The sequence below is a fragment of the Podarcis liolepis genome, assembly GCF_965112155.1.
Source record: "Podarcis liolepis genome assembly, chromosome: 1".
NCBI lineage: Eukaryota > Metazoa > Chordata > Lepidosauria > Squamata > Lacertidae > Podarcis > Podarcis liolepis.
The window spans coordinates 65639646-65665560 of NC_139554.1; the positions used below are offsets into that span (position 1 = coordinate 65639646).

Consider the following 25915-nt stretch of genomic DNA (forward strand, 5'->3'; position numbering starts at 1 on the left):
TCTCAAGATGGAAGATTTCTTTATAACTGAAATTGAAAGCCTCAGATGCATTACAGGGCTAGCATTTCTTATGCTGTATAGGTATTTGTGAAACTATAATCAAGTAGTGTCATTTCAGAATTTTAGGATTTCAAATTGTTTTTAAAAGCAAGCAAGCAAGGAAAAATGTGGGGTATTGTTCCGCTGTAAGCTACTCAGATACCTAATAGTATCTTAAACCATGATTTAAATCCTCTATCATAAAGGCATGCCAGATTTGTTGTTCTGTAAAAGAAGTAAATGATTCATAAACCTCCCTGTTTTTCTCTTCTGAGACGACCAGCAGTAAGCATTGCAAAATATATGGATGACCTTATAAAATTGATTTTGGCACTCTAAAGACATTTAGAGAGATTGTTGCCATCAAGTTTCTTATCTGCACTTTAAACGCCTAATAAATATGAATCAGTTTTAACAATGTTTTAGTATTTAGTGCCCAGTTCTCCAGGCACTGCTGTTGTACAGTTCCCATTCATTCTAATCTTGTGGACATTGCCTTTTAAATTCTGTTTTCTCACAGTCAGATAGCTCATGCATTCCTAAAGCAGTTGCATAGCTCAGGCTCTTGGTCTATGAAATGCTGCTTCTACAAAATGACACCTGTTTGCAAAGCCACAACATAGCAGGCATGTTATATTTTATTGTGCATTAGCATAAGAATACAGAAACAGCTGAGCTGTCCTGATTGGCTGCCAGTGATGTCATAACTGTTGTGCAAAAATATCAGTGGACTGTAAAACACTGGCAGCCATGCTCATCCTTCACTGTCAGAACAAATGTAGCACTGAGCTACACAGACTATATAAAAGAAATAGGATTTTTTAAACTGAAATTACTGTGTTTTTAAACTTACTATATTTTGATTTTTAAAAGAAAATTATCAGTACAGGCAGGATACAGTAAGTAACCAGTGCTATTTGTTGTAGCCTCACTACTTTTTATTTATTCTTATTTTCTAACATATATTTGTGCTATACCAAATCAGGATATGTCTTTGGGATGCAGGCTATATAAATGATGCTTGAAGTAGCGACTCAGCTCTACTGGTATGCACCCATTGTAAACAACTGTCAAAGCAAAAAGCAAAATGCTTTCTCTACCCGCCTTTCACAAAAAGATCCCATACTTCTGTGACTAAAGCTGTAGTTAACTGGTCTGCTCCAGAGCAAGTAGGTTGTGGATTGCAACTGATGTGTGCTTGATGTTGGAATGACTGATGTTTCCAATATATATTATACAGGTCGACGTCCGATATTGGCAGCAAGACAAGAATATCAGAGTCCAGTGGAACTGAACAGATTCAGCCGCATGATCATGCCCCTTTTGTCCCAGTATCAAGAGCCCCAGTATCTGTGGCTCCATTGGATCAATCAGCCTTGAATTACTCAGGTGAAAAACGCATGCGGTACAAACAGAGACCACATCTAAGTCTGTATGGCATAGAGACAAGCGTATGAGATCTTGCAAGCACCTTGTTTAGGACTGTGTTAAATGGTTCTCTTGAAGGCTTGATGAGGAGAATTAATAAAAGGATCCCCACACACTCTTTCATTTTATCACATGCAGCATATTTCTAATATGGGAGAGGAATGGGGAGGAAGGATATGGTCTTTCTGTTTGAAGCACCTGGAATTGGCATCTTTCTAAGACAGGATCTTGGAACCGATGGTGTGTTTTGCTGTACAGAAAGCAAATGGCCCTGTAACGTAGACCGTTTCCCTTGTAATGGCTGCTTACTCTTGAGTGGAATGCACTCTGCATTGACCCAAAGGCCACAAGCTTTCTTTAGAAAGAGCCTGTTCAGATTACCACTTTCAGCTAAATGTGGTGAAGCCATCCTGAATTGGTGGCAAATGTCATGTGATTGTTTCATTGTGTCTCCAGCTTGCAAGCTAGCATGTCCTTGCAAACCATTCAAAAATGAATTAGGTGAGGATATCCTGATTCGTGACTGACCAGGTCCCCTTTGTGGCAGATCAATTCAGATTAACTTCACTTCACATTAAATAGGTTGAATATGGTCATAACATGTAGGCGTTTCTTCTGGGAGCTCACTATCAAGTAGATTCTACTTGCAATGAGAAGCTTCAGAAAAAATATATATGGACACATGAAGCTGCCTCATGCTGAGTCAGAACATTGGTTCATCTAGTCCAGTATCATCTATTCTCACTGGCCACAGCTCTCCAGGGTCTCAGACCAGAGGTCTTTCTCAGCCACGTGCTAGAGATGCTGGTGACTGAACCTAGGACCTTATACATGCAAAGCATGTTCTATACCATTGAGCTCTGCCTCCCCGACCCCAATCTCTTTGATTACAAAGAAATTCCAGTCAACTTAGCAAAATCCTTTCTGTATTAAGGAAACACTTCAGACATTATATATCTGCTTAGGTACATTTGGACGTCTACAACCTAAATGTTTGTGCAAGACTGTGTGTGAACTAGTTGGGCTCATCTTCTATTTCACATTGTAACTTTAAGCTGCCATTTTGTTAGTGTTCTTGAGTTGACTAAACCAATCATCCAGTTGCTGAAGCCCATATCATCTTGAAAAGGATTCCCCCCCCCCAACCAGATTGAACAGAAACCCAGCGCAATGTGTATCAAATACAAATAATGGAAGGTTGTGTTGCTGGGGGGTAGGAAAGGCATGTGCAAGCAAATTATAAAAGGATCGCTTGTGGTTCCGGGTTCACAAGAAGGTCGGGAAGAAACAGGTGATTTTTCAGGGTTTTTGAAACCTGACAGAACGACATTAAACGATTGGCGCTCACTCAGCCGCTAGAATTGTGTCAAAGTAAAGGTGAGCAAGGGAAGAGTAACTGTTCTGTCTTTGAGAAAAATGTTGGTGAGGGGTAGATTGGGATCGCCTTTTGCTTGCTGATTTTATTTATTTATTTATTTATTTATTTAACTTTCCTTTCCTTAGTTATTTATTTAAATGTACATACCGCTTGATTGTAGTAAAATTCCTAAGCGGTTTACACGAAAAGTAGAGTTGAGATTTTTCTCCTACAGACGTTGTACCGTGGATGTTCACCTTGCATTCCCCCCTCCCCCCGGCCCCACCTGCGACGTTTTGGAGTAAGTTACCATGCGTCTATAAAGAATCCATTCATTGTGGGATGTTAGCTTCTAAATAAGAGGCTAGAAGCAAGATTTTTCACTTTGCTTCTCACAGAGGATGGTTGGGGCAAACAAAAGTTGAAAATGAAAAAAATGTGTAGGAGAAAATGCTGACTCGCTTACTGATTTGGGGGCATTTTATCTACAGCTACACCCTCCCCCCCTTTGGATACTTCCATCTTCTATTCTGTGATACAACATTCAATAGCTGTGTACATGTCATGGCTGCTACATGAGTAACTGTGCTCCTATATGCCCTAGATTGAAGTCCCTGTTTTCTATCTTCTGTTGTAACATCTGTCCTTCCAAATTCAAAGCATTGTCTGCTACACTGCTGGTATACTTTTGTATTTTTAAAATACTGAATAGTGGTAAATGATCAATAGAATAAAATTGCATTTCCAGTAACTTATGTAAACATAAAGAAGTAAGAATCAACAGTGTGTTGCAGTTTTAAAAAAAATAAATACTCAAAAGATATTGTTTTCACGATTAAGTTCCCCAAAACTTCACAGTTATTTGAATACATCAGGTACTCAATTCCATTGATGAGGTATTCCAGTGCCTCAAATTTCATGAGACACAGAATAGTCTCTTAATATTGAAAACTCTGAAATATCTGGATGACACTGGGCTGAATGAGCTGTTGGCATTGACACAGATGAGTCTCTCTAACTTTTCTGACTCTGAAATCACGAGGTGCTAAGCTATTGCAAGAACATTATATCCACTTTTCCTACACATGTAAAATAACATCTTTGTAAAAATATAAAATCCCTTAATTTTCTTTGTAAGATAGAAATTTAATAATGTACCAACAGAAAATGCCTTTGTCTTAAACAACTGCCCCTAACAAAAATCGCAGTTAAGGCCACAGTCCTAAGTTCACTACATGGAAGCAAACTTTTCACTGAAACAAATGGGAATTGCATTGTATTTATGATTGGGTACTAAACTATGGGTTTAATTTTTTTTGCACCCGGTTGGGGATGGGGAAAAAGGGCTTGTAGAAATTTCACTATATTGCCTTAGGTTGTGATCCAGTGGAGCGTTTAAGAGTTTTACTTAATTTTAAGCATGTAAATAGTCCCAGGGGACCGCTCAGCACAGTTTGCATGTTGCCAAGGGGTGTGTTAGTGCTTGTGTGCTCTTCTGCTCCCAGCTCCCAGCTCCCAGTGGTTGAAATACAGTAACGCAGCTCATGCTTCTTGGCAGTCTATTGCCACAGACAACTTTTGCCAGGAGCTGTTTCTGATAAGCGCAGTTTAGCTGAATATTTCTGGAACTGATTGGTAGTAGACTCGTACAAAATTACTAATTACGGGAATGAGAAAAAAATTATACTATGGTAACATTTGGCTAGCTAGCACAGTGATTCACACCTACTATTAAAGAGGATGCTGGCATTCAGTTTTCATCTAGGATGCATCTCTTTGTCCCAACCTCTGAATGGGCTGCCCTTTCTGCCCCAACCAACTTACTCCAGATGCCATATTCTTCACTGCCTGGGTGGCTCCACGTGGAAAGATTCCTCTTTCGTGCATAGACTTGGGGGATGCGCTGTGCTAGCTTTTGTCTGATTTTTGTTTAAAGGGGAAGCAATGTAGAATACTGTAGATACTTGTTTGTTTAAATATATTAAATGTTGGTCAGTTTAGAATTTGGGTGCTGGTACTCCAAAAGAGATGGTGTCTGATGCTAAGGTGTCGGCATTTTAGGAAGGTGTAAATTACTACTGACATGGCACATTTATTTACCATCACTAGTTGGCTTGATGCAGAACAAATGTGATGGATACTCTCCTTGTCCAGAAGGCGACTGTTAATGTCATGGGTAGTAAGAGAGAATGCCAAACTCCCAGTTCTGCCGAGGAAAAGATTGCATTTCCTTGATGAGACCTCAAATTTAACTAAGGTGTAGCAATTTTGGTGATTTGCTTTTTATTCACCTAAAAACGGACTCCTGAACTGAATAATAATTCTATTAAGTTTTTCATTGTATCTAATTTCACAGAATCTCCTTGGGAATAGTTACCACAGGTAATATGGACATACTGGAACTACATGACAGAATCTTTGCAAAAAACAGCAACACTTAGCTTGTTTTCCCATTTTCTCAGTTTTGCTTTATATAAACAAGACAACAGGATGATCATGCATTCACATGGGCTGGCTTTGGGACCCCAGGATATTTTATTAAATGGCTATTATTTAGAGCATTAATAGCATGCTAGCCTTGTTTGGCACATACGTCACAGAAAAAAATATCAAAAATAGGAGGAGGATAATGTAGTAATTCAATCCTTATTATCATTGGATATTTCTAAACAGAAATTTTATCCCTGGAGATTAGTTTTGCGGAATATGAACGGTGATGTGAAGAGGATAACAGGATTCTTCTTCCATGTCAACGTATTCATTTTAGACTTGCTGATCCTTTCAAACTTGGATTCAAGGCTTTCATGAGTGTGACTATGTAACTGGGAGACAATGAATTACTGCCTCAAGATCAGAAAGACTAATCAGAGAATATTGTAGTGAGGAAGCACTCTTTATTGTCATATATCAAGACAAAGCATGAGCTATGATAAATAAACATTATTTATTAAATTTGTATGCTGCCCTACATCTTTAGATCACAGGGTGGTTCACAACCTTGGCTCTATGGATCTACTGCTGCTATTTACAGCAGTCAAAGATTTCATTTGACCAGAGGCACTCAAATTTTCTTGAAATCAACAAAAACCAAATCAAACCTAAAAACTACCCTTGTGCCTCCCTACATACAACTAAGATAAAACAAATATAAGTGGTACAGTTGACAGTCTAGGCTTTTGTAGGTCTTCAGTGTGCTTTGACTACCTCAGAAAAGACAGCCTATGAAAGATAAGTTGTTGGCTCTGGGCTTCTGGTCCCATCAATACAGTTTAGGTTTGTATGTGGACCATGTAACTAAAGAGGGCACACATTAGATTGGCCTCGGGTTGGGATTGTTTTCCATCTAGCAGTTTCTCTCCTTCATAGGTAAGCTTTAAGCACCGGTGATTCCAAATGATAGCACAGGACTCCTAAAGCTATTCAGCCAATCACTTACATTAAAAGAAAGCTTCTGTGGCAGCTCTCTAGTATTAAAATCCATACTGCTCACCACCACTGCCGGCATTAGAAGATTCTCCTGTGGCCACATGGGTCTGATTTCTGTAGTATGCGTGACCACCATTCTTCCCTTCTGTAGCAGAAACAGTTCAAAATGTAAAGTCATGTGTGAACGCAAGCTTATTTAATAACTAAGCATGTGTATTGATGGGTGAGTTCTTTTACGGTTAGGTCCTGATTCTGAAAGGTCATTTGTTGTATTTGCATTGGAGCAGCTGCCTCATTTTTATTTTTATTTTTGAACTTGAGGGCAGGAGGAATGATTTCTGCTGTTCTTCTGCACAAGATCAAAATGGCTGAATGTGTGGAGAAGATGTGGTATTGGTTCTACTCCCCTTTTTAAAAAAAGAAAATAGTCATGGATTAAAGGTGGCATAGGACAAAAAACACAAACACATTGGAACATTCTTTTTTATTTAAGATTATTTGATACTTGCATCCTTCTGGCTCTGGAAGCAGCATATGAGTAATTGTAGCTCCTCAAGAGAAGCTTACAATTGCTCCAGCATAATAGAAGCTCCTCGCTACACTCATCCTGGGTTTATCGCAAATAATCTCTGTGACTCTAAAGCGTGGTGTAAATATACAGCCGTGGTATAAATATTGGTACTGGAAATGGCTTTAAGCACTCAAAGCATTTTCCCAATTTGAACTGCTTGTGTTGCATCTGCAGTCATTCCAACCTATGATTCCACGAGACTCTGTTTGTAATATGATGTCTCTGTTTCTTAATTGTTTTTTTTATTTATTTGCTGTTTTTAGATTGTTGTTGAGTCCCATAAGGATAAATGCACCCAATGCCACTCCCACTCAGGGGTGTATTCATCACCACAGGAAATATAACCTGAAACCTTTTAAATTCAAGTTCAAGGTATCACATTAGGTTCTAGTGACTTGAGTGGATCATATGTCACTAGAGGAACATGACTACACGAAAACATGTGACTAACTTCTAACATCCGCCCCCCTTCCCCTATAAAGGGTGCTTTGGTTGGTGTCCTTGGTTCCATTCATCTCATGTAACTTCATAAGCAACATTTATGCAATTTGACAAGCCCATTGTAGACAACGGAGGCTGGAAAACTGCTGTAAACTGAAATTTAAAAAATGGAACTTCGTCTTATTAAAATATATTGTTTCTGCTTAACATCCCATGTGTGTGAAGTGTTTTGTTTCAAGTTACTCAGGTGCATTTATCAGTTTAATACACGACCACAAGGAGAGGGTTGGCCTGTTAAGTAGAATGGAGGCAAAGACCACTCTTCACAACTGATGACAATAATGGAACAGCCTTGTTGGTTTTCAATTACTGTTCATTGACTTCTTGAGTAGCATCCCTATTTTGAGATAGAATTAATTGGTTGGGGGGTACAGAACACACGATTTTAAATTCCACAGAGAACTTTATAGGAACAATATTGGTTTCAGGAAGAGACTGTACCAGAATGCAGTAGGAAAATGAAAGAGAGGCTTGTTTTCTGTGTTGATAAAAGCTGTATTGAATACAGATAACACAGAATTAAAAATTACTGAGTTTCTGACTCCTGATTGTTGATTTGTCCTTCCCTTAGAATGTATTAATATTCAATGCTTATTCAAATAATTTTGTAATTGGGACATAAATCTTGAATATACTTTCAACATGCCAATTCTGTTGTGAATAACACAAGTATTTATTTAGGAGATGGTTGGGTGTTTTTGTGTGCCACATATCAAAAAGAGTTTTAAAATTAACATAGTCCTGGGAGATTCCCAGAAAAGAAAGTAATGCCTTTTATTAATTGTGATTTTGGTTCAAAAAATGGTTACAAGAACTAGTCCAAAGACTTGCTGCACTTAATACACATGTTGGCAGCTGATGTGTGCGGCACGTAAGAGAGATGCTTCATTCCTTTTCTAACACTTAGCAACATGTTTCAAGCTGAAAGCAGTGATGTGTTGCCGGCAGTTTAACAAGTGGCTCCCAGAAGATACCAGTGAGACTGAAGATCCATCCATTTGCCAACTGATGAAGATCACCCTGGTGGGGGCAAAAAACTGTTTATGCAAAAATGCTGCAAAGCATCAGAAAAAAACATAATGGGTTTATAATCATGTAACAAGATATGTTCATGTAAAATGATTCAGACATGAAGGAAATGAAGGTTTAAGTGATATTGATTTAAATAGCAGGTAGTTGGTACAACATTATCTGAACCATGTGAAGACCAATCCACACAGCAGCGAAGGAACAAGTCACACCTATATTTTTCTTTAATTCCTCTCTCCCCATAATCCAACAATTGTGCATATGACATATTGTCTAAAAAGAATGATGTTCCCAACAGGACTATCTTAGAGATCATATCCCCCCTTGGAGTGTACCAAGCACCCTATGCAAACAAATCCATTCACAAAGCAATAACAGATAGTTACAGTGCTTTCTGGAAGCTCCAAACCCTGCTGGGTAACTGTTCCCTATTCAATAGGACTGTCTTGTCCCAATATCCTAAGAGCATTCTTATCCATTACATTCTGAAATATACTGCTATGCTTGTACTTATTCTCATAAAGTGTACAAGAGAAACTACACCATAGAGCAATATTAGAATCCATATTAAATGTTTATAATAGCACATAGAGTACAATTCACAAGGCTACTGACCAGCAAAATCATCTCTTTGGCTTTTCTTATTTTCTCTAAGCATAAATCCATGAATGTGCATCTGCACTGTGCCTATGTTCAATTTTCATACTCGTTCTTTCTACAGACAAGTATGATCACTAGTTGGGTGACCATGGTGTTGGTGTCTCCACTGTGTCAAGAGCAGTGTCAGTGCTGGGTTGACCTCTTCAAACAGGTATATTCTGTTGTGGGATGTTTCATCCTACAACAGTGGCAACAAGGCACTATGTGCAGATACAATAATACATGCTTTTTCTTTGGCAAGGGGCTTCTATTGCCAATGCAAAATGGCATCTTCTAGTTGGAACATCTTGGGTATCCTTTGCAATGTTCCTCTAGGTCTAGAGCAATGTATTTTGATTGCTAATCATCTTCCCTGTTTCTTGATAGGAAGTACAGTTCCTGCAGTGTTTGCCATCCCAGCAGCAAACCGACCCGGGTTCACAGGCTATTTCATCCCAACACCACCTACTGCATACAGGAACCAAGCTTGGATGTCCTATGCGGCAGAAAATGAATTACCAGGGCAATGGGCAGACTCGGTAATTTTTTCCATTTTCTTTCTATGATTTGTATGTTGAATGCAGATAGTAAGCTTTCTTGGAAGTCCCTTTGGAAAGGGAAATTTCCACATAGACAGTACTTTTCATGGGCTACTGCTAGTATTCGTTGCAAAGTTGCAGCTACTGGTTGCCTATGTTGCACTGGCCTAAAGAGAATAGGAAAGATTAAAGAATGATCTTAGCATGCAACAGTAGTAAATTCTCTTCACTGAAGTCCTTGATTCTGTTTCTGAACTAAAAGCAGCACCTTGCTCTCTACACAGTTGGTGCAAATTGTCCTGTGTGGTCAAGCAGAGGTTATTTGCTAGGAACATTGGAGGCAGCCTTTCCACTGAGCCAGACCATTGCCCCATTCTAGCTCCCTATACTGACCATCAAAGGTTATCTGATTATCTCCCAGACCTACCTGGAGATGGTGGGAATTGAACTTGAGGCCTTCTGTGTGCACAGCAGCTTCTCTACCTGAGCCATAACCTAACTCTCTTAAGAGCTATGAGTGCCATACAAAGAATAAGGCACCAGGGCCTTCAGGACAGGGAATCAATAGGAAAGAGATGACTTGTAGAGCCACATCTCATTTGTTATATGGTCTGCTTTGATTTAGCTCATTTGTCAGGAATTCCTCTGAGCTGTTAACCACAGCCTGATATCCAGCATACCTTTGAGCCAAGGTGGGACTTGCAGATAATTTCCCAGGCTGTTGGCAGTGGGTGTATGAAGACAGTGCTAACCAGAACGCTAAGGGTGATTTGTGTTAGCAATATGTGCTAACAACCAATATGTTGCTCTCCAAAAAGACAGCATGCTCTTCATGAGTAAAATGTTCACAGAGTAGTCAGTTTCCATCTACATCTCTCCCATCCCAAATTGTTGTCACTGGGGATGCAGTTGGTAGCTCTCTTTTTAAATTCTGGTCTGACAGGATTTTTGTTACCAAAGGCATTTTTGTTCAGCTCACCCTGAGTGATAGGCAAAGATACATTTAAATTGACTATAAATTGGGATTTTTCTGTTTTGATGTGTTAAGAAGCAATTGCTAAGTGGGATTTAGTTCATTTTGAAGAAAATGGTACTTTATGTTGAAGGGAAAAGCTGTACAGTGGTGCCCCGCAAGACGAACGCCTCGCAAGACGGAAAACTCGCTAGACGAAAGAGTTTTCCGTTTTGGGGGTGCTTTGCAAAACGAATCTCCTATGGGCTTGCTTCGCAAGCCGAAAATGTCTTGCGAGTTCCTGCGGCGTTTCCCCCCTCCCCCCCCTTTTCTAAGCTGCTAAGCCGCTTATCAACTAATCCGATAAGCCGCTAAGCCGCTAATAGCGCTAATAGCACTAATCCGCTAATCCGTCAATGGGCTTGCTTCACAAGACGAAAAAAACGCTAGACGAAGAGAATCACAGAACGGATTCTTTTTGTCTTGTGAGGCACCACTGTACTCCCTGACAAACTCAGAGTGTGCCTGGTGAAAGTGAAACTGCTGGGCCTGGTTAACAGGTTTTGGAGTTGTTATCACTGTGAGGAGAGAACTAAAGATCATGCTACGTTTTTGACTGCTTTATACAGGATCAGTTTACTTCATACCTATGAAGAAAATCATGTAGTTCCCATACTGGATTCCTGTCAAGTGTATGACAAAATAGACATTTGACTGAGACAAGTTTTATGCGATAATTATAGGGGTTGGGTTTTTTTTACTACATAATATGTTTTCTCTTTAGAAACTATGGGGAACTAAATGAGAGAAGTTGCAGTTTATTTGTGTATTTGTGTTCAAGTTATCTTGAACATCATGAGATAGGCAGGATAGATTTTTTGAAAATAAAATTAAGAGGGGTCTTGAAGGAAATGGGAAGATTCCAGAAACTTCCACTGCCTAAATGCAGGATTTTCAAGTATTAAAGCAGACACTTATTCTAGATTTTTAAAAAGTATCTCCCTTAGTAAAACAGCCATTACATACATTCAAGGGCTTCTGTCTAGTGATAGTACCAGCCTCATGAGAAGATACAAAGAAGCATTTGGTGGACAAAACAGTTTGCATTTTTGTGGTACTTACCTCAGAAGTACTATTGTAAAGCATTGTATGGGCTGAAACTGGCGAAATACTGACCTCTAGTGTTTTGTTCTGAAACCTCTCTTTGTTAAATGTGTCCAATAACACAGTTTTATAAGCAAATGTGCTTTGCTTTGACTGAATTTTATTGTCACTTGCATCTTGGTACTGCATAGATTTTAGTTTTATGCCTCACATAGATGAAGTAATAAGGGCCTTGCAGTGCATAAATACGAGTAAGCAACTGGGTGGCAAAAAGACTCAGCATCTAACAGGTGTTTTAGAAGTAAATTTATCAAATCTGGACTGTTTCTTTCTAGGTACTGGATATAAGGTGTTGTTATAATGTCTGGGAATATGCTTTTATAAGATATGATATAATATATAGTACTGACAATTTCAAACTTGAGAATCGTTTATTCAGCGATTCAGAGAGTACTTGTCTAATTAAGAGATAGAGCCATATAGGGTGCACACAGAATGAAAGATTGTTGGTACAGATTCAGATTGATGAACAAGTTCCAGTTTGCAAATTCTGTATAAAACATTATGTTGGCACCTTGTAATCAGTACTGTAGATTAGATTGCTAGCTTGGTCTGGAACCTTCCAATTTAAACCGTTGAAAGATTGCTAAGATCATTTAAATATTATGGAAACACATTGGAGGTATTAAATCACTCCAGGATTTAATATTTGACAGCCTTGGAGGCAATGAATCAACAGAGTCCAATACTGGATTTGAAACTTCCCCATGCAGTTTAAATTATTGAGAGAAGATAAATGTGCCTTTACTGTAAATTATCCAGCAGGAGCTTTATTGATGGGCAACCCACTACTAGTACACTATGGTTTGGGGAACGATGAGCAATTTGGTGTGTTCCCACTCATATTTCTATAAAGCTATTAAAATTGAGAAGTAAACATATTTTTTAAATATTTATACTTTGTCGTTCAAGTCATCCAAGAAGAATGATAAAAACAAACAAATTAAAGGAATGAATTACAAGTTCAATATCAAAACAGAAATCCACAACAATTAAAATTTAAAATGGCAATAAAACCACATTGGATCATAAAACTGCAGAAGCAACAATAAATAGCAATAAAACATTAAAAGCAGACAGGAGGAAACAATGCCCCTGGTCAGGGCAATAAAATGGTTTTGAATGGGTTCCTCAAAGTGGATAAAGTAGACACCATATGAGTAAATTCAGTAGTAGTAGTTGACACAACACCAAAGAAAAGCCACTTTTGTCTCCTACCTGATATCTGGAGTCAGGGGCATCTGGCCCTAGATGGAAGAGTAGACCGTTATTCAAATTTAAACATTATACTGAACAACAAAAATAGATAATACACACAAAGAGAAAACAAACATTAACAATAAAATAATATAAGTTCATCGCCAAGTGCTCTTGATAATAAAGTCAAAAGCAAAATAACCATTCAGGAATGAATGAAAATGATACAAATATAAAATTATAAACGGTGTATAATAACACAAGTTACATTGCACAACAAAGGAAACAGAAAAGAAGAAAAAGCACTTGCCTGTTTATAAAGGTAAAGGGACCCCTGACCGTTAGGTCCCGTCGCAGATGACTTGTGGGGTTGCGGTGCTCATCTTGCTTTACTGGCCGAGGGAGCCGCCGCCACCGCCAAATAAAATCACATTTCGAAGGGATTTGCAATCCATGTGATTGTGAAGTCATATATTTTTTAAAAATCACCCTCCAAATAGAGGTGAAATCAGTGTCATCCCTAGCCTCTCAAGTATTAAAAGTCAATATCTGTGAGATAGCAATGAACATATCTTTCTTGAACCAGATATCTAGGGTATAGCATCCCTGTTTGAGTGGCTACCAGAAGATAGAGAAGTAACTCTTTACACATAATATCCTCATTACCTTTATTGAAAATAGAGAAAATACAGGGTTTAGAGTCTAGAATTGCCCTTTCCCCTATAAGTATACTGATTTCTGTAATCGCTTGTTTCCAAAATTTATGAACTTTGGCAGAATTCTACCATATGTCCCATTAAGATCCCTTCTCCCCACATCCCTGCCAGGACAAAGGGGAACTCCAGGGTGTGACAATTGTTTTGTTGTCTGAGGGGGTGGTCTCCACTGTTTTGAAGGAGGAAGTTGGGCAGCTACTCCTACCCCCCCCCAAAAAAAAAAACTGGGCCCACAAGTATATGCCAACTACCCCTGGCCACCAATACACCTGTGTATAAATGTTCTTGGATAAAACTGATTATTTTGACCCATTCCAGTCTGGTTTTAGGTATGGTTTGGGGAACAGAATCAGACTTGGTTGCATTTTGGGAGGGTAATGGAAGAGTGTTGAATATCCCGAATCTGTCAGCAGCTTTTAATATGTTGATGGCAGTATTATCCTAGACTACCTTTGTGAATTGTTTGCAGTGGTTTTGCTCCTACTTCCAGGATTGATTCCAGAAAGTAGTATTGGGAGACTGTGCCTTTTTTCTCAGCAGTTGATCTGTAGGGTACCACAAGGCTTGATTTTGACCCCAATGCTATTTAATATATGCTGCCAGTATACCACCACTATTTCTGTATAGCATGTGAATCAGGAATAGCTGTGTGTGTGTCCTAAGCTGGTGAGCTGGATGAGGTTAATAAATTGTGACTGAATCCAGATAATATGGAGACTCTATGGATGGGCAGTTCCCAGATCTGGGATTGGGATCTAAATTGGGTTACACTCCCTCTGAAGAAGCAAGTGGAGAGTTTGAGGCTTCCTCCTAGAGTTTTGTATTACATTATGTGCCATTAAAGTTTTATAAATAAATAATAGTTTGCTACCATGAAATGGTTCTTGGAAATGGAGCAGGTTGGGCAACTCACAAAATTGTTGCAAATAACCCATGCAATAATTTCCACTCAGAAATTGCTTTTGTAAATACATAGCTATTTTTCTGACTGCGCCCACAAGTAGCCTCTTTCCTCATGCAACCGTTGCACAAATTATGTCTTGTGTTTAAGAGCAAACCTTAGGGCAATTTATTTGTCTAATTAATATCTTCTTTAGGTCCCGCTTCCTGGCTACATAGAAGCTTATTCACGGCCACGCTACCAACACAACCACTCTCCTTCAAGACTTCCTCGTCAATACAGTCAACCAGCAAATATGCACTCTGGCCTGGAACAAGTCCCACTGCCGCCTTCTGCTGCTTCTCAACAGAGCCTAACAGAAAATTACCCATTGGATAGCCCACTCAACAACCTTTCCACAGCTGCTCTGGTGAAGGCAATAAGAGAAGAAGTTGCTAAGCTAGCCAAGAAACAAACAGACATGTTTGAATTTCAGGTCTGATGGCTTCTTGCGGTGAAAGTTTGCATCACATCACTTGTAGGCCCTCTAGCTGTTAATTCAGACTTCTTGTGGCTTGTGCCAAAGCAATGCCATTTTTTTTCTATTCTGAAACAATCAACACTGGATTAAAAAGAAAAGTGAGTAAATAGAGTAGTCAGTCTGACGATCCGTTCTCTACCTATAAGGCAGGTGTTCCCAGGCAACCGTTGTAAAATATTGATGTATTATATTTATGATATGCAACTATCTGTCACATACCTCTTGTTCCATGAAGCCTTCATTGTTGGAGACATTATTTCAGCCATCTGCCTGTCTAATATTCCATTATGTTAAGAGCTTGGGAAGCACAAATATAGATCATTCTGTAGCAACTTGTGCATGTAAAAAAAGTAAACTTTTTTTATTCAGAAAAAAACCATAGTAATAATATGAAAACTAAGGGCCATATATTCATATATTTGTAGTTCAGCTGATACAGTATCAAAAAGACTGATGGCAACAAAGCAATAGAGCTCAGCTCTGCCTAGAGACCACATTTAAACCGTACAAATCTGATGTGAAGAGTCCTTTGTAAATATCCCCAAAGTCACAATCGTTGCTCATAATCCAAAACCGACAAAGAGGAAAAGAACAGTAAAGAGGCACGCTAGCATAAATGGTGTCTAAAGAGCTGGTGTAATGTTACTGTTGAGTTGCACAGAATTGCTTTCAGTGCTCTGTCTCTCTTCACTGTGAAATGGGAAAGAAAACAGAAATGCTACCTGGAACCTCCCAGTGAAAACAAATTCTTTGAATGTGCCCTACATTCAAAACGGTTTTCATTCTGAACACATGGCGGAACTGGTAAATTTGAGAACCTTGAGTCTGTCTCAGTCTGGAATAATGAATACACCTGTTTTTTTTTTTTTTTTTTTTAAAGATACAACCCTCTTGTTTCACACAGAGCTCTGTCCTTCTCTTGTAAACAATGATGTCCAGTGAAGTGATGCCAGAAGCAGCTTAACAGACTGACTCTGATTACACTCAACCAGTGACTACGCAAACTTAAGGAATCACCATATCTTTGGGGGTTGACTACAGTCTTTTCTTAAAGTGTAAATAAGTAAACAAGTCTATGTGACAAAACAGTGTTCTGTGAATCAGGGGTGGGAACTTGTAGCCCTCCCAGATGTTAACTCCCCTATCCGCCCCAGCCAGCATAGCCAGTGGTTAGGGAGGATTGGAGCTGCAGTCAAACAGTCTCTGCTGTGCTGCAGGTTCCTCATCTCTGCTATGAGTGGCAGTGTGGGAAGTGATGTTTTGCCAAACCCAGGGCTGTAAGTTCTGGGAAGTCATTCATTGTTCTATTGCACTGTCATGAAAACACAGCCTCAAAATAGCAGAATGAAACTTTGCTGGCTCACCTTGGGCAGCTGCAAAATAAAAATAAAAATGGTGGACTGTTACAAAAAACACACACATTTTAGTTCCTTAATTTATAATGTAACTTTAGGGCAAATAGAAATTGCCTATGGGGTATCATACTGCGTGTATTGATGTCTACCAGAGTAAACATTCCCTTGAGCCTATTAATTTATTCAGCCTCAACTTTGTCCTTTGATCAGCTAATTTTGTCCCCCCCCCCCGGTGAGTTTCTTTGGTCTTTACTACTGCAGAGAAACAAACAAAACAAAACAAACAAACAAACAAACAAACAGAAACAGTTTAAAGTAAAGCACAGAATTTTTAAGCAAACACATTAAATATGAAAAATATATTTCCAAGTGTGCAACTTAACTGTCATGATATATAATAAGTCCTTGCCAAAGGTCCTAGTAATCGCAGAACCTTTTGGTGTCAATTGTTTTCTTGTTATTTCAATAAATTGCATATAAATAAAATTGTATTTTTGTAATCATCATGTAAATAAATAGTTAGTGTATATTTATAGAAATGATCAACCTACAAAAGAAACTAAATAACCATAAATTACCAGCAAAAATAATTTTAAAATCAACTGAGTGATATATACATAGGCTAGTGAGACAACTGTATTGAAGAACCAAAGAAACTTAGTCACCCATAAGATTAAGTCTAATAAAAATAATCTTTTAATCTATCAGCCAATCAAAACTAATTGTATCATTGCAATACATTCACATTGTGTGTATTCAATTGTTGTTTGTTCCAAAAATGTAGTCAACAGTGGGTATGAAAAATAGGGCAACTGAATCCTGATTAATGTAGGTGAATTTCTGACATCACTGTTCCATCTACTTGAAGGAAGGACAACTGAATCCTGATTAATGTAGGTGAATTTCTGACACACTGGCTTGATGGTATGTTCCTCTGGTGCTGCTAACACCCTAGGACTTTTCTGCCTCCCTCTCCTGGGAGTGGGTGAGGTGGGCAGCATGAGGTAAGAAGGAACATGGTCCCAGATTGAGGGCTGCTTGTTGGGAATTTAATATCAACTATTTAATATTTCAGTTAAACAGAACTAAAAACCTCTGTAGTGGATTCTTAATTTTATTTTGAAAATAGCTCAATTTAGTACTAATCAAATCCTACATTAGGTTTTGAATCATACTAATAATTTCAGTTTTACTTAGTTGAGAATGTAAATTTATTTGTTTGAAAACATACTTTAAACTAATTAGAAGGCTTGGAGGAGTATTACATTTTAGAATCTTGAATATCAGCCATGCAAGGTGCTTAAGTATAAATTCCTTCAGGGTTTTAAGCCCTTTGGCCTCTTGGCCATAAATTTAATTTCATTCCTGAGGCCTCTGCAAGACAGAGATCGAAAAGTGGATTATGTAGTAACTTTTTGAAGTCATTATTAAAAAGAGACCTGCTATTCACTTAAATAGTCCTAATCCAGTGTGGAGCTATACTTACCTAAGTCAATGGGACACATAATTTTGCACTGGTTTCTGGCTAATATATTTTGTCATAGGGAAATACTGATGAATCCTAATTCATTCAAACAATACATATTTTAAATTGTATCATTTACAATTTAATTATCTAAGTAAGTATTTTATAAACCTGCCCTCTGTGCATACTTCGTAGATACAGTTGTCATAATATCCTTATTCAATAAGCAATTCATTTTGTTGGTAACATGTTTGTGTAATTTGTAGAAGTTGCAAGCAGGATAATTGTTTCAAGACTAAAGGGGACATTGCTGGAAAGAGGATACTCTTAACATACGGTATCTGTGAGCACGATGCAATCATGGAGTCAAAATATGGTGTATGAATAATTTGATATATATTAAACGTTTTGTATGTCAATAGTTGCAACACAGTTTTTCAGTTAGAGATCACCTCTGTGCAAAGACATTCATATTGCAAGCATAGGCGGCTGCATGTAATACTGTAGAAAACTTCCTTTGAAAGCATATTTTTCCTTGGGATGTTTTTGAAAATGACTTTTGCTAACCACTAAATGCTTTTACATGCAATTTTATTTACTCCAAAATGACTGAATATTTTGTTTAAGCAAGATAAGCGTACACAAAAAAACCCTAACTTTATATGCGCAATAACTGTTAATGATAGGTGTCTAAAGTTTGTGAGCTTTATTGGTTGAAAATTGCTGCATGGCTAAGGGTAGATATATTGACATATTTGACCCAGTGATCTTATAAGAACTCTGACAGCAATATATGGATTCCATGCATACTAGAGACATGCGTCAGTCAATATAAGTCAGCTACCACTTGAATGGTGCTTCATGTTTGTAACACAAATTCATCTTGGACTCTAAGGCTGTGTACACATTGCCATTTATTCTGGCTCCAGTGCACTCCCGTTGCTGGTGTTTGAAGCCATGGACACATGACATTAGCCACAATCCATATCTATCCTTGAGTTTGGTACTGCTGTTTGGTGCGTTTCCCCTGAAACCAGCTTCTGTCCAATTTAAAAACATAAGCTGAATTAAACATTGGCAGGGATGGGGGATGACAAGGTTGAACCTCATAACTGCCGTAGGGCTGAGCAGGAGTCCTCTAGTGTCACTCTCTGAAAATGGCCGGAAATGCAGGTAGGAGTGGAACCCCTGCATGACTGTGCCTCCAACTCCAAGCCCTCAGTTTATTTTATTTATTAAACTTGTATACCTCCCTTCACTCGCAGTTCTCAGGGCGGTTCACAACTTAAAAGTACAATATAAAAGCACAAAATACATGATGAAAACAAGAACAAAGCAATAGCCCCACCATAAACACATTTGAAAAGGGGTATAAGATAATAACCAAAGGCCTGGTTGAAGAGGAATGTTTTTTGCCTGGTGCCTAAATGAGTAATGAAGGCACCAGGTGGACCTCCCTGAGGAGAGCATTCCACAGAGAAGCCACTGCAGAAAAGCCCTGTTGTTTTGCCACCCTCCAGACCTCTCATAGAAGAAGCACATGAAGAAGGGCCTTCGATTATGATCTCAGGGTCTGGGTAGATTCATATGGAGAGAGGCAATTCTGAGTTGCTCCAGGAGGATGCCATGGTTGATGATACTGAATGTCACTGTGAGAGAGTAAACAAGGCCACATTCTCCAGCTCCCAAGTCTCTCTCATTATGAAGATCATCAACCAATGTGACAGAAGCCATTTTAGTGCTGAAACAGGTTTGAGGTGGATTGCGCTCATCTGCTTCTTCCATTCATGCATGGTCAATACAAGAAGGGGATATTTGAGATTTAGGCCACCTATTAATTTTAAATCACAGCTAAACCAAACACACTTCTTTCATAGCAGGCTCACCAATTTTTAGCATTCCATTCACAGCTAGATGAGTTGGTAATACACAATCTTTAGGAGTTAAGTTTCTCTCTGCTAGCACTGGAATGGAGAAATGGCAACACTGAAGAGGTGCCCAATTTTGCCATGGACTGGTGGGCCATTCGCTATGCCTTGGCAGCCCAGATCTGCCAACCCTTTAGACTATTTCAGCAATGGACAACTTCAGGCTTGTGGGATCATTCCACCAACTGTAAATAGGTACAAAATGGTGGATTATGGGGCAAAACCAGCTACCGACTGCACGCAGTGATTCTGGGTTAACTTACTTAAATAAGTACAAATCTACATCTGAGTTACTGCAGACCAGGGTTAGATAGCTACACAAAGATCTGGTTGAAGGCAACTAATTTAATACTAATGCTTTGCAGATGTAGAATATTGAAACTTGGAGAGAAGTGATTTGTACAGCATGGAGACAATTGTACTTGCAGTTTTAAGAAACAGCAAATTATAACAGAATTTATAAAGTTCCATTTTACAGCTGGGGAACAGCAATGCTCAGAGATGAGGTACATCAGGGTGCTGCATCAGACTACAGGTTTTTGTTGTTGCTCTTGTTGAGCAGATGTGAATCAGAAATCCTTGCTGACATCTTGAACAGCCGATATACCCTGATTCTTTGCCCAATCGCCTCTTTGGGGTGTTTATAGGTTTAAGCGTCTCTCCAGAATTTCTCTTTTACCAGCTGGGCAAGATCTCCTCAGCACTGCTGGCACACCTAGGTTTACCTCAGGACTGCTGATTGATTATTCACATGCCGTTCGCTTTCATAGGAATCTCAGCAGCTCTTGGGACTCTTTGGCTGCTCACAGCATCACATGGTCTGTTCAGCAAACACCCACATATAACCATATTCTGTATAAATCCTGTCTCCAATTTTACCTCAACAGCAGCATGCAGTCATTGTATTTTCCCCTCACAGTCCCCTTTGCAGGAAATAACGCTTTGTCATTTTACAGCCTTACAATACAATACTTTCAAATATGACATATCCAGGGCTATACACCCTATTTGTGTGTGTGTGTGTGTGTCCGTGTCCGTGTGTCATTTCTTTATGAAGTTGTATATGCATACTTTCTGATAGCAGTCACTAGGCCCTCTGAACCTATAAAGACTCTTCTGGCTATTGGACACTCAGGGTCAGTACATGGGAACCTTTTCAGAACCTCAAAGCTACAGAGAACCAAGTGCATTTTTAAGAGTTTTAACTCTCTCTCTCTCTTCCCTCCTCTCTGTGTTTCAGCATCTCTAACGGGCTCTTGCAGAAAATAATTTTGAGCCTTGCAACATAACAAATAGAAAGATATGCCTCATGCAGAAGTATACATTTATTCTGGTTCCGCTCCCTTGCCTGGGTACAATCAAATAACATTCCTTTTCTGAACAGAACGCCATACCTACTGAAGTGTACTTCAGGCAGCACAATGAAATCACATACATTTATTATGAAACTACTGCAACAGCATGGTAATACTAATAAATCCTTAAGTGCATTTCACTCTGCTCTGAACTTTTTCTGAACTTGAGGATACGTAGCCTGGGACTTTAAGGTGCCTGGTCTCCAGGATCCCACTATTATTATTTCAGACTTACTTTTAGGCTTGCTTCTCCAAGAGGGCATATAGATTGCTTTTCAAAAAGAATTCAAGCACATTTCCCTCCCTCCTGCTTTCAGAACATATTGGGAACTTAGAAGAGATTCCACAATGGATTGTGTCATTGGTCTTCCTCTACCCCACTTCTGTTGGGTGGGCTGTTGTCCTTTCTTTTAATCCTTCAAAGAGCTGTTTGTAACGATCATTAATTTCAATCACCAACTTAAAAACAAACCAACCAGAATGCCCTTTAAATGCTGCAAAACTGCTTTTCATAAGCTCACAAGCATTGGCTAATCTGCCCTGGGCACACACTCTCACTTATGTAGAAGTGAATTCATAATTTCATTAAAATTCACAGCATGCTCTAGCTGACATAGGTGAATGTATTCCAAAAGAGACAGGGTAAAATTAAGCACACACCAGTTTTTCCTGTCACTATGGAGAGTGAAAGAACAGCTGCACTTGCTTAACTCTTAAGTTCAGATGGAGAACCTCTGATCCTCCAGATACCTTTGAGCTCCAACTCCTGTCATCCCCAAACAGCTTGGCCACTGGGAATGATGGGAGTTGTGGTCCAGTAATATCTGGAGGGCCACTGGTTCCTCGTCACTTTTAAACCTTTTGGTTGTAATATATTTATTATTCTCAAATAAATCAGTGTTATTTCCCCTTTAAATGAAGAGTTAAAGTCACAAGGAAACAGAAGTTCAATTTATCACATGTACTTTCCTAGTGTGAACAGAGGTAGTATCAAACTTAAAGGTGTTTTTTTTTTATAAACTTGATAAGCCATACTTCCATTTAAACACACACACACACACACACACACACACACACACACACACGGGTTTATGTTTGGTTTTAGGTTTCATTTAACATGAGTAGGATCACCAGAACAAACTGATTAGGAAGTTAACATATTTCTCTTGTAACAAAATAAACCTCAAACACTTCCTTGTCTCTAAATGGTTTCTGTATCTAACTGTTCCCATCACTGAGAAGCCAAAACAGTGTTGGATTTCTGAAGCGGAAGAATTTGATGCATTCTGGGGAGGGAGGACATGAATATCACTGTAGACACTCTGTGCCAGAGGCTATTGTCTCTCCACTCAGAGATGTCTGCCAGGGTGATACACTGTAGAGATTTATTTTTTTAAAAAAAGACTGAATGGTTAAGAATCCTGAAAAGAAAGCATGCAGAATGTTGCTATTAAAAAAAAAAGTCTACAAGCTCAATCTTTCTCTAAATGGTGTTTCTCTGATTACACTTTAGATAGATGGGTCAATTTAGAAGAATGCATTCCAGGATGAGGATAAATTGTACCTGACAATTACACTCTGACAAGCATAATTGAAAAATGTGGGATAGGAATTGGTGCCCTTCTCCCCGGTTGTTATGTGAAATTTTCTCTCTAAAGTAGGGACGGGCAAGAAAGCCTTGGAGGTTCATCTGGGGAATCTCATCAGGACGCTAGTATATTTCTGTTCCTTGTTTTCCTCTGTATTATGCAACCCTAACTCTGCAAGACCTGGCTAAGGGCTCTTCCTCCCTTCACCCCAATTTACATAAGGCACGCAGCCTTGTTCTGCTGCTTTAGGTATCACATAGGACAATGCTATCAGTGGCTGCAATGTGTGTCTTCTCCCTCCATTGTCGGAGGCACTATTCCTATGAATACCACTTGCTACGAATCACAGGTAGAAAGAGTGTTGTTGTACTCGGGTCCTGCTTGCAGCCTTCCTGTAATAATCTGCTGCCCTGGGCCTGATTCAGCAGGGCTCTTACGCTCTTACACTAAACACCTTCAAAACGGGAAAGGAAAATATGTTTCAACAACCCTACCTAGACACACAATTTAGTATGGTGTATTTGGATTTTAAATTTTACTTATTTTCCTTGTTGACAATTGTTTTATAACATGTTACAGTGCCTGGAGATTCTTCCTGGTTAGGTGGTTTATAATTTTTTCTAAGTGAATAATATAGACATATGCTTGGGGTGCAGCTCCCTGAACATAGGCCTCTACTGTGCTCTTTAATTCTCTTCATCTTCCCAGTGAAGGCAGCAATTAAGGCAACAATGAAGCCCTGCCATTTTCATAGTGGAGACTGCCAACCATTTTCTCTCATGCAAGCTGAGCCACAGACAACGGGTGCTTTAAATGCCTCCCTGTGCCTCCTTGTTGTTAACAACAACGGGCTTTGTCTGAGTTGCTCAGTTACTCCTACCCTACTGTGTTTTGGAATGAGTGGTTTAACTGGATTATAAGAAAGGTGTGTCTGCAGGGCTCTGTCCAGAAGCTCTCAGCTTCATATTAGGGAACAGAGAATATCTGTGTCTTCTTGTCTCACATGAGAACCAGTCAGTAGGAACTAATTTTGCTGGCCTTCTGGTCACTGCTCTTCTTATGTCCTTATGTGAGGCATCTGCTAATCTCTCTCTCTCTCTCTCTCTCTCTCTCTCTCTCTCTCTCTCTCCCCCCATGTGTAGCAACCCTATCTAGACACACAATTCTAATCCTGTATTTGACTCCATTAGAAACAGTGGAGTAGCCATTGCTTCTTCATGCCAGAATCCTAGTTTCCGTTCCAGAACCTCACTCCACTAATGGTTGGTGTGGTGGAGATGAAGCCAGTCTCTTAACTCCTGTGGCCAGGGTGGTGGCAAGGGTTAGAGGTGCCTAGATGCACCAGTGAGAGTGCTGGATTAACTCAGTGAGTCTCCACAGCCCTGACCTTGCCCCTGTCCTTGCCGCACCCACATACATTGCAGCAATGCAGCTGCCAGGAGGGCAGCTCTGCCCTGCCACACCTGATGCTCCTGGTCAAGGATGCAAAATTTCATGCGCTGAGCACCTGAGGAATGTAGGAAGCTGCCTTCTATCAGGTCAGACTATTTGCCTGCCTAGCCCAGTATTGTGTACTATCCCAGTATTGCCCCATCTGCACTGCACATTTAAAGTGGTATCATACCACTTATAATACAAAAAGTTATAGCTTCCCATAGAGAATTATAGGAACTGTAGTTTTTTAAGGCTGCTGAGAGTTGCTAGGACACCCCATTCCCCCCAGACAGCTACAATTCCCATAATTTTCTGGGAATAGGGGTTGATTGTTAACCACTCTGGGAATTGTAGCTCTCCAAGGGGAAGGGGGGGGGCCTTATAATAACTCTCAGCATGTTTAACTTTACAGCATTCTTTGGGGGAAGCTATAACTGTTTAAAGTGGTAAGACACTGTTTTACATGTGTAGTGCAGATGGGGCCCAGCATCTTCAGCAGAGAGATCTTTCCCTGCCAAAGGTTGGTGTTTATGATGTTTGTCCTGTGTGGTGTAGTGGTTAAGAGCAGTAGACTCATAATCTGGGGAACTGGGTTCGCATCTCTGCTCCTCCACATGCAGCTGCTGGGTGACCTTGGGCCAGTCACACTTCTTTGAAGTCTCTCAGCCCCACTCACCTCACAGAGTGTTTGTTGTGGGGGAAGAAGGGAAAGGAGATTGTTAGCCGCTTTGAGACTCCTTAGGGTAGTGATATAGCAGGATATCAAATCCAAACTCTTCTTCTCTTCTTCTTCTTCCTGAGCAGGGCAAGTAATTGGGGAGGAGATGGAAGGAAGAAATGTTCTATATCATTGTCCTGTAATGCCTCCCCTCCCTTTGGCAAGTAGTTTTTTAACAACAACATCCACAGTAGGGCAATACCTTTTATGAGGACCAGCTGAAATTTCACAAAATATTGGCAAGCTCTTGAGTCATGCAGAATTCTTCACCAAATACAAAGCAGGGGATGGGGAGAAGAGGTAAAGTAAAAAATTATAATAATAAAATAAAAATAAAGACTAAAAATCAGTCAAAAATTAGTCCAGATGTTGCAAGCCACAAGGCCACCTTCTAGACTCAATTCCAAGATGAAGACAGCAGCTGTTGGGTTTTATCCTGTCGTGCAGATCCTCAGGAACATTAAAACTATTTTCAGTGGCATTTCTGCAGCTAATCAATCCTAAAGTGTCAGATTAAAGCTGTTTGGCAGATTGCTTTGTTGCTAGTGAAAGAGGTGATGTGGAATATAAGATGTTGATTTGAAATGTTGCATAAATGGAGGAAAGGTTAGAACAGGCCATCTCACCTGGTTAAAAAGTATTGTAACATTTTCCAAATGTATAAATATTGTTGCATACTGCCATCTAGTGGATAAAGTACATCTTTTAAAATGAGAATTCTCCATGGCCCCATCGGCACTACCCAAAATCTCACTTCCGACGCTGCCTGTTCCTGCATTTCGGGGTGAGGGTTCCCTCATCTGCTCACATTTCAGATGTCCTGTAGCAAAACCCAACTTTTCTCCCAACCCAAAAGTTTTTCTGATATGCTTTCCCCTGAACATGTCTTTGGCATATCACTATGCCTGCCTTGTCTTGTTATTTCCCATGCTTTTTACTCCCCATAAGCAGGTCACATTTCCCTCACTCCTGCGTGCCTCAGCTTCTTCCTGCTTCCTCTGTTGTTCATTTCTGGCACCCCTCCTTGTGCTGTGGAACTCTTTTACCTGGGGGGAAGTCCCTTTGCAGTGAATAGGGCTTACTTCTGAGGAG

At 39.5% G+C, this 25915-nt stretch overlaps 1 protein-coding gene and 1 long non-coding RNA gene across 7 annotated transcripts in view; one reads left to right on the forward strand and one right to left on the reverse strand.

Annotated features, from left to right (window-relative positions):
* The window catches only part of KIAA1549L (KIAA1549 like), a 139471-nt gene extending 123634 nt beyond the window's left edge, over positions 1–15837 (forward strand). For all 6 annotated transcript variants that reach the window (XM_083462132.1, XM_083462135.1, XM_083462136.1 and 3 more), the window contains 3 exons: positions 1280–1428; positions 9378–9529; positions 14656–15837. In XM_083462132.1, coding sequence (XP_083318258.1) covers positions 1280–1428; positions 9378–9529; positions 14656–14940 — 586 coding nt within the window. In that variant the 3' untranslated portion in view covers positions 14941–15837. The remainder of the gene's footprint in view (positions 1–1279; positions 1429–9377; positions 9530–14655) is intronic.
* Positions 2538–10316, reverse strand: LOC310689203. The gene is made up of 2 exons (XR_014517399.1): positions 10210–10316; positions 2538–8342 (listed from the first exon to the last, which is right to left on the reverse strand). It is a non-coding gene; the product is annotated as an uncharacterized lncRNA (long non-coding RNA).
* Positions 15838–25915: the final 10078 nt, after the last annotated feature.